The following is a 14,328-nucleotide window of genomic DNA, read 5'->3' as shown; positions in this document are numbered from 1 at the left end:
GACTTTGTTCATTGGCTACAAATATCTTCTCCTGCTCATCTCATCAGCTCCCTCCCTTACCCATCACCAAATTAAAACTCAACTCCTACCTACCTCATTCCTCGCTCCTTCCAGATTCTCCAAGTAGGTCACCTCAGCTTCACGTTACGTTGGCCCGGCATCCGCATCTTCAGGCCGGGTGATCCGTTCTTGTTCACGAGCGTTTTTTGATTCTAGCACGAATTTTTCTGGCCCGAAAAGGAAAGCTGGTAGGAAGGGATGCCACATGGATTGAACTTTGGGGTGGGTGTTGAGGTAACGAAAGAAGAGATGGGAGCGGGAACGGGCCATGTCGAAGAGGAAGATGCATTTTGGGGGACGGGGCATGATGGGGAGCGGGCAAGGGGTGTGCAATGTGCGCACGTTTGGGTAGGAGATATGTGTGGATACTGCAGGGATGCGGGGAGTATAGTACTTGTACATATGTGCTGTGCCCTAAGTCTGGCAGGAGGCAATGGGATAATTCTGGCAACCGTATGCGGTTTATGCAAAAGTCCATGAGTGGAAGAGCTGAAGTCGATCTCTCTTGGTTCGGGTTACCTGATCAAAGTTACCTTGGAGGAGGATGTGACCAAACGCCTGTTGCGATCAACACGGCACTGTAGCTGTCGTGGCACTTGAATCGCTGGGATGACACGACGGCAGGGCACCGTAGGCATGTGATCGGTCCGTCCAAGTGAATACCAGATGAGAGAAAGGCGGGCACTCCGGCGAAGATTGGTGATAGTGGTGGATACAGGCCATCGTAGCGAGCTACAGCTCGGATGGCGAGCCGAACCTTGCACTTCCGCGCTGCATGACGTTCTCGATTCGCTCCATTGACTTTCGGCCTCTTCTTTATTGGCCACGACTCGATCTCTTGACAGGACATTTGTTTCTGCTTAGTGTAGTGTACGATATTGCACACGAGTCAAACCAGGAATTATACCAGAACTGTCCGCAAGATACCTCTTCACTGAGCGTGTCTACCATCGAACGATTCGAGCTTTTAAAATGATCATATTCGCCAACATGGCATCGAAGCAGGCGGTATCAAGGACAGCAGCCAAGGCCATACCCACAGGACAGCGAGCTTCATCGAGCAGGGCGAACTTCCTGGGACAACAGGCCGCAGCGACAAGAGTAGCGACCTCCACATACCCAGCCCGAGCACACCGCAAGCAACAGCAGCTTGCTCGATCTGTCTATGCCGTAGCTTTTGCAGGTGCTCTGGCAACATTTTCGCAGTACTACATCAACAACGGCAGTTTCCTGAAACAATCGCATGCTGAAGCGCCGCCCAAGGATGATGAGGAGAATCCACTGGTTTTCGAGCAGTCGCGGAAGAAGGCGGGAGTGAGCAAAGAGGAGAACAGAGATCTGATCTCCAGTCAGCATTTACAGGTCAAGAGGTCGTGGGAGTCGCCTGGTGTGTATGCGTGGGGAAGCAATACTGGACGAGTGGTCGCGCCGGATAGCACGGACAATGTGATCAAGACGCCGAGACGGATAAAGTTCTTTGACAACAAGTTATTGCGAGACATCAAGCTGGATAGGAACTTCGGCGCGGCGATTGATGAGAAGGGGAATCTGTTGCAGTGGGGTATCGGGTATGCGCCAGACATCAAGGAGCCGGTCACAACGCTGAAGGGCAAGAACCTGATCTCGCTATCGATATCGAAGGATCGAATACTGGGACTCGCTGGCAACGGCAAGGTGTATAGCATACCAGTGTCGCAGGAAGATCAGCAAAGTGGTACAAAGGTCTCGGAGTCCAGCTGGATCCCATTCTGGAATGGACGAAGCAGCATTGCATACCGGGACCTTACGCCGAAAGACTTCGGCTATGGCGAGAAAGTCACAGCGATAGCTGGTGGGCTGGAGCATGCCTTGATGCTGTCCTCGAAAGGTCGTGTGTTTTCGGCGGCATCGGCGTCGGACAGCTTCCCAGCACGAGGACAATTGGGAGTGCCTGGGTTGACTTGGACTAGTCGGCTGGAGGGAGCATTCGATCAACCCCACGAGCTGACTACGCTACGTGGATTCCCAGTCGTTAAGCTTGCATGCGGCGACTATCACTCGCTAGTGCTTGATAAAGAGGGACGGGTCTTTGCCTGGGGTGACAACTCATCTGGCCAGCTCGGCTTCGATTACAACGCAGAATCCAGCATAATCGATTCACCATCCCTTCTTGCGACTGGCAAGCTGTACTCTGCCTCATCGCAACAGCCCAAGATCACCCACATCGCCGCTGGAGGCAGCAATTCATACATTACAGTCGATGCAACGCGCATGCCTTCGAAGAAGGACGACCCTAACGACCCACGAGTACAGATGCAAATCGGCCGTGTCACGGCTGATACGTTCGCCTTCGGCTCCGGCATCCAAGGGAACCTCGCCAACAACCGCTGGACTCACGTTCAATCCACACCCACCAAGATCCCATCCCTCTCTGGCCTCTTCGAATACGACGAGACCACCAACCAGACCGTCCCCATCCGCCTCTCACACCTTTCCGTCGGCCAGTCTCACGCCTCAGCCATCATGAAGAACATTACATACACCGCAGCGTCAGCGACCACTAGCAGTGACGACACCAACTGGGGTGCTGATGTGGTATTTTGGGGCGGAAATGAACACTACCAGCTTGGCACTGGCAAGCGGAACAATGTTGCTCAGCCTGTATATATCCAACCTCTGGATATGGACGCTGAGGTGAAGAGGGCGAAGAAGAGCACGGGCGGGAAGGAGGAGCATAGATTCCACATCACACCGAGAGCGACTGCTACGCTGGGCGATGGGCGGAAGGTCAGCGTTGAGCAGAGGATAGAGTGTGGACGGAATGTTACTGCTGTGTATTCGGGCACGTAAGACATTACGATAACCGCCATGGTGAATGGGCGATGACTAGTAGGGTTTGTCAAGTTAGCGAGAAGGACTGGGTATGTACATAATATGTGGGCAATCATGAATCTAAGCTCAAGCTCAAGTCACGAATCATGAGTAGCCATTTTCCCACCGTTTTGGCCTGATCCTCATCATACCCTCCGCCGTCTCATCCTTTGGCCTTTCCATGGCTCTGATAAGCACCGTAGCACCATCGTCGCTCGAATCAAGTGGACGATGATATCGAGCGACTAAGCGACTATCTCGATGGTAGAGCATCTGCATACTGTACAGTACGGCCGCCAGACACTTTTCCGCTTGTTGCTGCAGTCTCTCGAGATTGTGGTGAGAGACTGAATGTCGCACAGGGTTCCAGTTCGACTCTGGAGTTGGCCCACGTCTTTCCCCTTTTGCTCGTCTAGACTAGATGCTTCAGCTTATGCGCGATCTCAAGAGTCGCCTGCGGTCAAGCCATGCACATGTCTTTTGACCTTATCGAGCCTCGCGGGATCACATCCAGTACACTTCCAGGGTGACTAGCTCAATGGTAGAGCATCTGCTACAAGTACTTCCTTCGAGAGAACACTCTCGCTGACAGCCTCAATACAGAGGTTCGTGGTGAGAGTGGGTTGGGCAGGAGGATTTCGGGTCGATTCTGAAGTTATCCCACGGGCATCCTTTTGCTTTAGCGAAAGATCTTGCTAGTGGATAGCAGGATGATGCTTTTTGGCATTCGTAACCGAAAGCAGGATATTCGGCTCTGTAGTGGAACGTAGCATGTGAGATGATAGGCCGACAAGACTGACAATGTCTTTCTGTAAGCAAAAAGAGAACAAAAACCTTAGCTCAATGTTCTAGAAGAAATGTATGCACCATGACCGACCACTTGCTATGGTCAACCTGGCGCAAGGCTTCGTCCAGTCTCTTGGCATGCATGTGCTGATGCAATGCCGAACTATTGAGCTAAGGCGTCTGTCGGACTGGCCAAGAATTTCCCCGTATACATAGCTGGACATACGTGGTCTCGTTGTGGATAGGTCCGCATAAGCATGATGGAGCCAAAAAGCCGGCGAATACACTGCGCTCTGCACTGGAGCAAAAGAAACACCTACCCTGCCTCAACGACAGAGTAGGAACACAAAGAACGCACCACGAGATGTGGTCCGTCCACTTTATAGTCAGATACCCTGGCCTGCATGTGATGAAATCACGGATGCAACGCCGCACCGTTGAGCCAAGGCTGGTGTCCGAATGTGGTAGCGTCCTCGATACACATATAGGTCATCCTTGGTTATTTTTATTAGCAGACTGGATAGAGACATGTCTTTGAACAATATCCTCTTGATCGATTCAGTATTCCATCTTGCGAGAACACAATTCCACGTCCACATCGACCTACCGAGCAAAAGGAAAACAGCAGCCTTACCCCAACGGCCCCGTGGCCCAAGGAGTCCATCCTAGGACTACGAGATGTAATCGAAATGCCGTAATCCGGCCCACCGTGACACATTCATGCTGCTCTTCGCCGTACCTTCAAGCCAAGACTGATGCTCGTGAATCTCACATGTTTTCGCTCCTATAGAGCGCACATCGATTGACTCATCACACCTGCCAAAAAGAATAAGCAGGAGGGCCCTGGAAAGTCTAGATACGAAGCAGGCGTGCTAGATCTGCTGAAACAGGATGTGAAGGTCCTTTTTCCGAGGAAGTGCTGGAGCGATCGGACCAGGGCTGTTGACAAAGTTCATTGCAGGTCCGGACATGGCAATAACTAAAAGTAGTAATCCAGGTCCTCTAGAGTGCGACGACATGGCATGGCGAGCACTTCGCGCAGGTCGTTGCAATCTATACATCGCTTTAGCACGCCGGACGATTCAAGCAGTGATGTTTTTGACGAAGGTAGTTGGCGCACTTGGCGGCAACGAACTTTGTCCACAGCCGTTGGACTCATTAGGAGATAGCGGACCCTGCGCGATGTCAGTTGACTTGAGATTGTCGTCCTTGCAAAGGTATTGGTTCCCATGAACACCATGTGTGTAGGACTAAGGAAGACGAAGGAGAAGGAGAACGGGCAAGGAACTGCAGAGCAAGAGGGTTTGCACCATGCAAGGATTCGCGTTGGGTTAGTAAGCAAGCTCTACGCGTGACGTCGTCGACGACGCGTCTCGAACATCTTCGAGATGGTAGAAACAATCACACATTAAGTTATCAAGCAATATGTCTCTCAAACGAAAAGGCGTCGATGTGGCGACTGAAGCTGCCAAGAAGCCAAAGGCCAATGGCTCCATTACAGCATTCTTCGGCCAGCCAAAGACAAACCCTCCCACATCATCCACGAACCCATCACAACCAGCATCTTCACCAACAGCACCAGAAACCGTACCCACCAAGTTCGACAAAGAAGCATGGATCGCCAAGCTATCAGACGACCACAAGCAGCTCCTCAAGCTAGAAATCGAGACACTCCACGAAAGCTGGCTAGCCGTACTCAAGGACGAAGTCATCAGCCCCGAATTCCTAAACCTCAAGCGTTTCCTCAAGAAAGAAGTAGAAACAGGCAAGAAAGTCTTTCCACCAAGTGAAGACGTCTATAGCTGGTACGTGTCACAACATCAAGCCACATACCACGTTTCACAACATTAACACAACCATCTAGGTCACGACATACACCCCTCCCCTCTGTCAAAGCCGTCATCCTAGGCCAAGACCCCTACCACAACCTCAACCAAGCCCACGGCCTCTGCTTCTCCGTCCGCCCACCCACGAAGGCACCGCCCAGCCTCAAGAACATGTACATCGCCCTCAAGAAAGACTACCCTTTCTTTAAAGAACCACCCCAGAACGGCGGCCTCCTCACACCATGGGCAGATCGAGGCGTCCTTCTCCTCAACACCTGCTTGACTGTCCGCGCCCACGAAGCAAATTCGCACGCAAAACAAGGCTGGGAGAAGTTCACGCAAAAGGTCATCGACACAGTCGCAGCGAAGAGAACAAAGGGCGTGGTGTTCCTGGCATGGGGCAAGCCAGCGCAGGATCGGTGCAAGAAGATCAATGGGAGCAAACACTTGGTGCTGAAGAGCGTACATCCGAGTCCGCTGAGTGCGCACAAGGGGTTCTTGGATTGTGGACATTTCAAGGCGGCGAATGAGTGGTTGCAGGAAAAGTACGGAGAGGATGGCATTATTGATTGGAACCTCGATGTCAAGCCAGAGGATGCTGGTGTTTGAGAGAATGTTGATTCTGTGACTCCTCATGCCGTGAGCGGGCAAGTTGTATGATATGTGTAAAGGTGGCTGATGCTGTATAGTAGCCTCTGCATCACGGAGACACAACACGTGTGGCGCATTTGTCGGTCTTAGTGAGACATTGCCGTTGCATCTTGCCCTCTATCGATTGTGGTCGACATATGTAGTATCAACTGCATCACCCAGGAAGACGCTAGCCTCCAGTGCTCGGGGCAGCCTCCGCCCTACTGTGTAGCATTTTTTGCACCAACACGTGAGACCTCTATCGCATCAAAGCTGATAGAATCACGACACGTCGACTCGTCGGCATCAAGCTTCATCCCAAGCTAATGACTCCTCGAGCTCTCGTCTTTGTGCTAGCGGTCTCATTACTGATCGTTACCTAGCAACCTAGCAAGGGCAAGCATGTGCCTTGGGTCATTCACCTATGACTATTGGGATGTTCATGTTGCTGACGGTGTCTACTTGTCCCTTCTACCCAAAACTGAGCAAGCACTGCTCGCTCGACGTGATCTCATGCTCAACTATGTTCTTTTCCCTGAACTTGTTCTGGTCCCGTGGTGCATCCTCTCCCCTTACTGTGCTTTACCTCCGGTCCTCGAGCTCCTTTCGAAGCTGACACTGACTCGTCCCATGAGTTTGACTCCGTGCAGATGACGTGTGCGTGGAAGTTGTGTGAAGGTTGGTCCTGCTGCGACCTCCTGTCCTGTCCCCCTTCACTGGATCCGGCGAGGACGCGGTAGGGAGCGAGGTTCGTGGCACAGATCCAGTGGCGTAGTCGACCGTTCAGCCTTCTGTCGTACTCGCTGTCGTCAAGCTGAGACTATCCATTGGGACAAGTGGGGTCTTGGCAATGTATTTGTAAAGTTCTGTGTCGAGTTGAGGTCTTGTGTGAGTCCCTACCGCTCTAGCTATGCTGGAACAGCTACGCTAGAGGCCACTAGCACTGTTCACGATACTGGAGTCGAATGGCCATTGCTCTGGTCTGTACGTCGACAGCCTCCTGTAAGGGACTCCTGAGTACCACATGTCAGCTCGTGCCTGAGCCGGATTTGCATGATCTCACACCAGGATCGTGAAAGCTTGGCACCGCCCAACAGCCTCTCATTCGCTTCCCACAGTGACAAGGCTAGGGAATGGCCGCAGCATGTGCATGAAGAACAACCAGATCTTACATCAGCTTGCTTTCGCGCGCCTGCCGCTGTGTCGTCACCATGCTCTCACAATGGCGATTGCTGCACGACTTGGTTCGTGCCACGAGTTCTGTCTGCTCTACGGCACTAAGGCCGAGCCGATACTGTACAGCGAGCGAGGCCCACTCTGTCGTCACGGTGAGTTCGCGGTAGTACACATACATAGCAGCATGGACGTGTGTAACTACGTTCGGTGTTCAACACAAGCCTACCACGATGGCACTTGGGCGTTGAGTTGGAACGGCCTGCCGTAAGAGGTCCTTGGAGGCTGTCCTACATAAAATGAAGGCTTCTCAGGCTGGGAAGATCTTTAGCGCTGGGCACGATTATGGTCTGGACCTCGTGAATGGAGCTAGCCTTGGCAGTCGATCTACCATAAGCCAGTACATTCTTGCTTGTATTTAGCCATCATCCTGCACACATGGACCTTTAGTGACCTCCTTACTTGTTAGCTATGGCTGTAACTTGGCACTCCAGTCATGACACGATATGCTAGAGGTCTTAAGTACGAGCAGGATGAGCCACAGTGTACGGCAAACGAGGCTGAACAACTTGGGGATAAACAATAAGTGACAATCGTGAAGCCGAAGCTTGTAGACAACAGACTAACACTCTTCTGACGTCCGACGGGGCCAATAGTACACAGATCGAGCTATCGATCGGTTGCGAGGTTCGCGAGACTTGCTCAGCGTCGTCGATCCTCCTTGCAATCTTCCATCCACTCCCGCTTTCTATTGGGCACGACTACCGACATCGATACCAGAGATAGCGATACGAACGCACGAGAACAAGACAGGAAGTCCCTTACGACTCAGTTCGATGCGTCTATGCCAGCATCAATAGTCAGCGAGCTGGAAGATAACACAACAGCGCTGGGTGCTGCTACTTGACCAGAATTACAGGCCCATGACAACACGCGACGCAGACCGGGGCGAGACGCAAGTGGGCGCAGCACTTGGACAGACAAGCTCTCGAATAAGTCCAGAATGCATGGTCGACGCGATGTTACCTCATACGTTTCAGAACATGCGATGCTTAGCGAGAACTTCCTGATGCTGTGTGGTCGATCGGAGTGGACGGAAGCCCACACCATCACGATACCTTTGTCGCTTTTGAGCATCGACATAGAATAGCTGCTCAGAGATTCCGCCATGTATCCACGCGAATCTTTTCCCGGAATACAAGTCGACTTGGGCGCAAAGTCGCGTTGCGCGGAACAGTGCCAATCGATGTGCATGTGAATGAGGGTGGATAGCTCCGGAATTTGGGCATCTCCTGAGAGAACAGCAATCGCCGTGGATGATGGGACGGTCAAGAAAGGAGATCGATAATGAGCATGTCGTTGTAGAGGTAGTCCCACATCGGCGAATATCGTCCACGTCGCACACGGTCATACTAGAGGAGGGTTCTTGGCTGGAGTACGAGACTGCAAGCACTGGGGCTACAAGCTCAACAACTTGCAGCACTAGAGATCAAGGAAAAGGACGCAGTAGTCTGTAGATTCTTTGTATCCGGTGCTCTCATGTCGAAAACCTCCAAGCTCTTTCAGGAATTGTGTCCGTCATATCATCGGGCCCAGGTGTACGTAGTGTGACTGTACTGCTTCTTCCTCTCTGTCTCAGCTATTCTCTGTGAGCTCGAGAATGGAACATAGCTCTTCGCTGTGCATCGTGGCCGCGAGCTACTGCTCAGGCAAGCTTCACAGCTTCTCACTGGCTTTCGCACCGTACTGTGTTGTTGCTTCCGTTCTTTATGATATGGCTCGACCTCTTTTGTTGAACACAGATCTTAGCGTGACTGGTAGCCGCGGATTCTGGATAGCAGGGATAAATATCTAACCAGCTGCCAGCACGTTCAGCGAGCACCCCAGCGAGGTGAATATCGTATGACAACTAGGACTGGCACTTACCCCATGCATCAGCCCGCTATGTCATGCGCAGCCTTCAGCCTACACTATCGGCTCGTTCAACTGGCGAAGATGATGAGGCAGTTCGTGGAACGTCGACCGAGGTCGATTCATCTGTCAAATGCGCCCTCAGAAGGTCCCTTCAGGAGCACAAATTAGCCGAGTGTCGGGGGCAACGAGACCCGACTCGTACACGCCCCTTGCTCCCCTGCAGCCTTGTGCGGACCGGACGGACGGAATCCGCAGTGGCACTCACCACAGCGATATCGCCATCGGAAGGAGCGCCGGCAGAGATGACATATGGAATGGTCATATCATCAGGCCAGAAGACACACGTTGATCTCTGTTGGGGCACGACTGCATATTGCTACTGCAAAGCATCCGTTCCTCCCGCTAGTCCCTCCGCCATCTGGCCAGCTTAGCCAACTGTGTTCACAAGCTTCTTGGCACGGCTGTGGTAACGTGGGATACTAACAAATTCTGCATTCACGAAAACGCAGTGCACGCTCGGGACGTCATAAATGCGACAGGACCTTTACTTGGATTTACCGTAGTATCCAACGAAGGCCTTCCAACGATAATGGCACACCGACCCTCGGTTGACAGCTCCGCCCGATGTCATCGCCCTCGACCAATCGAATCGAGCCCACTCTCCGCGATCAAGCTCGACAGCTTCGCCCTCTCCATGTCACTCACCAAGAGATCCAAGTGTAGCGGGAAGAAGCTGTTGACCGGCTGAGGGATTCTTCCGTCCTGGTCCAAGTCTTCAATGACCCGCAATGCCTCAGGAGGGAGCTCGATATTCAGTCGATGCGAGATCTGCCGGATACCCAGAAGAAAGAAGCGCGCAACGGGGTAGGCGTTGAGCATGCGGCGCATAAGTTTTAAGCTTAGGCAGAAGTAGAACACCTCGTCGGAGGACTGAGTTTGCCCAGGTAAGAGGGGAAGGGTTTCGTTCGCGACCATGACGAGTGGTGTGAGAAGAGCGCAAAGCGGTAGTGGATGTTCCGGATATTCGAGTTCCATCTGGTGGACGAGGCGTCGTAGTCGAGAATGAGCTTCGGCTGTCTCGCGAACAGCTAGTTCGAACCTCGAGCCAGTTGCGCCATCGTTGCTCGCGTGGACGAATAGTCGAAAGAGCTCGACAATGCAGCGATGGTACTCGTTGCTGTACATGCTCATCAGTAGCAGTCCCCGCAACACGGACGTGGGTGTACTCACTGTAGCGAGAAGATATGAGGTGCTGCGCCATGCAAAAGATGCAGCCTTGGGCTCAGCCCATCATGCCACCGCTTCAAGTCGGAATGAAGGTCCAGTGCAGCTTGCCAGTGTTCGTTGCTCAGCATGATTTGGCTATGTCGTCGATGCAGAGGAGAAATCTGGTTACCACACTGCCAAAGAGTGGCTCTGGCTTGTCGTATACTGCCCATGAGTCCAGGTCTGAGAGCACCTTCTAGCGGCCAAGGGTACCACTCTTTTGAGTCGACATCGTGGATGACAGATGGTATCTGCACTGGCGGAGGGCCACTAACTTCAGGCTGCTTGCCAAAGTTCAGTGTATGATAACCGTTACCACATCAGCTTCCCATCCGACAAAGCGGCCAATGCGGACTTACCCATGATGCGCATAGATGCTCCACGCGAAGACGGCCCTTCGATGCGCCAGAGTTTTATTGGACTGAGGGTAAACTTGTTCAGCACTTTGGATCTCGAACAGCCCTGATCGTTTGGCCAGAGTCCAGGCACCGGCCAGATACGACTGCCCATCCTCGTCTTGCCCGTTAGACGTGAGTACTGCATGAATCAGAAGTCCTGCAGCCGTGTTAGCTGGTACTGTCGCATCAGCATCCCAGTCCCAGATCTTGGTCATCTCTTGCATCGCGAAGTGCTCGACGCTCGCGGCTCGTCTCGGATGGAACATGCCATATATCTTCTGTGCAGATGTCAGTACTGCCATGATCATAGAATGATACATACATACAGCACCGAGAGCCAGGATAGCATGCACCAGAGCATGATTGCAGAACTCGGACCCTTTGTTCGCAAGGCCCTCCCAAAAAGTGTCCTCGTCCACGATGCCTAGTGACGGATTCTCCCACACAAAGTAGCACTTCAGTATCTCCAGGAAAGTCTCGTCGTCCGCGTAGTACACTCCCCACTCGGCTGCTTTCACATTCTGCAATGGCTTCATCCATGACTTGTCAGTGCTTCGCCGCTTGGTCGCTAGTTTGTCGCTTTCAGACGTAGACTTCACATGTCTTGTCGGCTGTCCTGAGCGTAACGAAGAAGACGCAGCCGACTGTGAGCGTGCTATCCGAGACGAAAGTCGATAGCTTTTCTGTTCCGTGGGAGGACTAAGGCCACCACTGGTAGAGGTCCCCGCTGAACCCATCAGTGTGCTCGCCGAAGATCTGCGTGTCTTGTCCGTGGCTAAATGTGGACTTGGAACAGTTTGGTCGCCAGACTCAGCCACAGCGTCGCACAAGAAGGCAATCGACATTTTACTTATGGGCCGCGTGCTGGAGTCGCTGTCTTGAGAACGCGCGGTCTCTGGCGAAGTCGAATTCCGCTCCTGTACTTCGACACCTTTCGCTTGCTCAATAGCAGAGATGAGATTCTGCTCCGCATGTCGACCGTGGCTATCAAGATTCGAGATAATGTCTTTGACGTCCTCGTCGGATCTGATGCGATTCACAATCTCAAAAGCTTCCTCCGCAGGTCGTTCACGCAGCAGTTTGACCAAAGCTTCATGATTCGATGAAGATCGCGCCAGCTCAGCGTATCTTCGTTTGAGTGCTGTTATCCTGAACTCATCAGGCTCCGTGTCGTAGTCGCAGGGTCTGCCTTTCTGTTGGCACCGCGAACATTTCGGTCGTATGCCGTCACACTGGACGTTGGTGTTAGCAACTGCGGACGAAACCCAATGCTCAATCAGGCTGGAAGAACCACAAACCTTGGTCTTCCTCGTTCGACACTCCTGACATGCTGCTTTCACTTTGGGCGTTGGCTCAGATGGTGGCGCTTCGGCCACCTGCTTTCCTTTCGACGCCATACAGCCACACAAGATGTCAAGTGCAGCATGGTAAGCTTATGTGGATTGCGCGGGCGAGCGCCTGCAACGCTGGACCAGGAGCCCAGTCCGGACCGGCGCAGAGAAGGACACATTATCCCACACCTTTTACCAAGCTCTGTTCCGCGGGTCTTCCGAAGGGGGCTGCTGGTGAGCGAGGAGGCTCCGTCGGGTCGTTGGATCCACAATCTTCACAGTCTGCCTTGAAAGCACTCCCTGCTTGGAACACCATCCGGGGGAGAAGGTCATGTTGCATTTGCGATGACGCTAAGTGACGTTAGACTCATTCAATAATGCCAGATATCACACAGGACATCATGCATAGAGATGGAGTCTCGGGTGCGCAGCGAATGTCGGTGGCTGTGTCTATCACCAGAAGAAAGTGGCATCCATGCCCCGGTGATAGCGGCCCACTTCTCCGAACGGAAGAAGGTATACGGAAGCTGACTACTCGTGTTGCCCGCCCACCTCCGAAGGACCTTGCTCTTACTGAGTGCTGTTTTGGGGTCCGTGCGGGCGTTCCGGTTGAAGTCCCGTCTCCGCGATGCATCGACGCGAATATCACAAAGTGGAGGCACGAAAGATTGGCAACAGGACAGCCGGACAGGCACAATGTTCTCTCATGGCACAGAAGTGGCAACGTACAGGCTCTGATGGAAGCCAAAAGATGTCGAAAGATGGTGCATGAATCACTCCGTCTTGCTATCATATCCTGGTCCCGCTGACCTTGCCACACTGGGCTCAATCGTAAAACACCAAACACCTAACCTCAATACTCTGCCTCCCCGGCGCATCCGCAGGCGTATTAGGATCAATAAACGCAGTATGCGGCGTCCTCACCGCAATTCCCTCCTTCCCCATCGGCTGATCATGTCCATACGAGTCGTAACACTTCAGCAACATAACCTCGTCCGGTGTCATGTCCTTCATATAGTAAAACTTGTGTCCCTCGTTCGGCGCAACGCCCAAAGTCTCGCCCCGTGCCTCGTAGCCCTCAGAAGAGTAGTACGACTTCTCATCTGGGAGCTTCTCCTTCCCTCTGTCATCGTCGTCGTGGACGGAGTCGGCGCGCTTTGGGTACATCAGGTCGACAGGCTTGAAGTCTTCGGGTTGAGTTGAGCGCCAATCTATCACCGCGAGAGGGAAGTCGGAGGCCGGGTTCTCAATGGGGCGCCAGACGTTGATAATCTGATACCGCCCCTTCAGCAACCCCTCCGCCTCCTCAGCCGGCAAATGTCTCCTAACCCTCACCTCCGCAGCCCCTGGCGTCTGATCAACGTGAACCTGCTGCACCGGCTGCCTCGGCGAACTCTTCTCCTTGCGCCTTATCGTATGGTCAAAGATAACAACTTTCTTGATACCCTTCTGTGTCTTCCGCAACAACTGCTCAACCTCTTGATAGTACCCTGCGCGAATCTTGTCATCGTCGCGGAAAGATTTCTCGTTGGCGGGGGAGTTGTAGACGGCGAAGCCCGAGTTGTCGGTGGTGAAGTCTTGCTCGCGGCCGCGGATGTTGTAGACGGGGCGGTTTACGTCCATCATTTTGAAGGACATGCCGGGGCCGTCGACTTTGGACCAGGGCTTGCCGGTGTAGGAGGAGGGGTCGATGTGTTTGAAGATTGTGGTCGTCATGGTGGACGTGTGCTGTAGTCGCGTAGTCTGGGTGTTGGTGCTGTGTCTGAGTAGTCTACTGAGTGCTGTGGTAGTTGCTTTACGAGATGAAGGAAACAATCGCGAAATCATACAGCGAGAAGAATGCCCACCAAAAAGCCAGCGCGGTGCGGCATATGCTATATACTAACCATTGTTTGTTCAAGACTATGGCGTCATGAGAGCTGATGATCAATCCAGCTCTTGTTGCCGCAGGACGAGAGCTCGCTCGATCTGAGTTGCCTCCTTGCTGGCGTCTTGTCCTGATTACACATTCGTGCGAGCGTGCGAGGTTTAGCCGATGTCGGATCAGTGGAAGCTGACGTGATTCGGAGTGAAAGCCGTGCACGTGCCGAGTCG

General features: G+C 53.0%; 4 protein-coding genes across 4 annotated transcripts; 2 read left to right on the top strand and 2 right to left on the bottom strand.

Moving 5' to 3' along the window:
• Positions 1-1,032: 1,032 nt before the first annotated feature.
• CLAFUR5_12689 (uncharacterized protein) lies at positions 1,033-2,889 on the top strand (the record flags this gene model as incomplete). Its single annotated transcript, XM_047911837.1, has 1 exon — positions 1,033-2,889. One exon carries the CDS (start codon positions 1,033-1,035, stop codon positions 2,887-2,889), a length of 1,857 nt encoding a protein of 618 aa, XP_047768187.1.
• A 2,232-nt stretch (positions 2,890-5,121) lies between these two features.
• CLAFUR5_12688 (Uracil-DNA glycosylase) lies at positions 5,122-6,131 on the top strand (the record flags this gene model as incomplete). Its single annotated transcript, XM_047911836.1, has 2 exons — positions 5,122-5,501; positions 5,561-6,131. 2 exons carry the CDS (start codon positions 5,122-5,124, stop codon positions 6,129-6,131), a joined length of 951 nt encoding a protein of 316 aa, XP_047768188.1.
• Positions 6,132-9,866: 3,735 nt separating this feature from the next.
• CLAFUR5_12687 (uncharacterized protein) lies at positions 9,867-12,300 on the bottom strand (the record flags this gene model as incomplete). Its single annotated transcript, XM_047911835.1, has 5 exons — positions 9,867-10,416; positions 10,470-10,789; positions 10,867-11,181; positions 11,230-12,135; positions 12,202-12,300. The coding sequence occupies 5 exons, from the start codon at positions 12,298-12,300 to the stop codon at positions 9,867-9,869; spliced, it is 2,190 nt and encodes a 729-aa protein (XP_047768183.1).
• A 759-nt stretch (positions 12,301-13,059) lies between these two features.
• CLAFUR5_12686 (Aspirochlorine biosynthesis protein N) lies at positions 13,060-14,061 on the bottom strand (the record flags this gene model as incomplete). Its single annotated transcript, XM_047911834.1, has 1 exon — positions 13,060-14,061. The coding sequence occupies one exon, from the start codon at positions 14,059-14,061 to the stop codon at positions 13,060-13,062; it is 1,002 nt and encodes a 333-aa protein (XP_047768184.1).
• Between the last annotated feature and the right edge of the window lie 267 nt (positions 14,062-14,328).

This window comes from Fulvia fulva, chromosome 11, assembly GCF_020509005.1.
Source record: "Fulvia fulva chromosome 11, complete sequence".
Classification (NCBI taxonomy): Eukaryota; Fungi; Ascomycota; class Dothideomycetes; order Mycosphaerellales; family Mycosphaerellaceae; genus Fulvia; species Fulvia fulva.
This window is presented reverse-complemented; position numbering and strand designations above follow the sequence as displayed.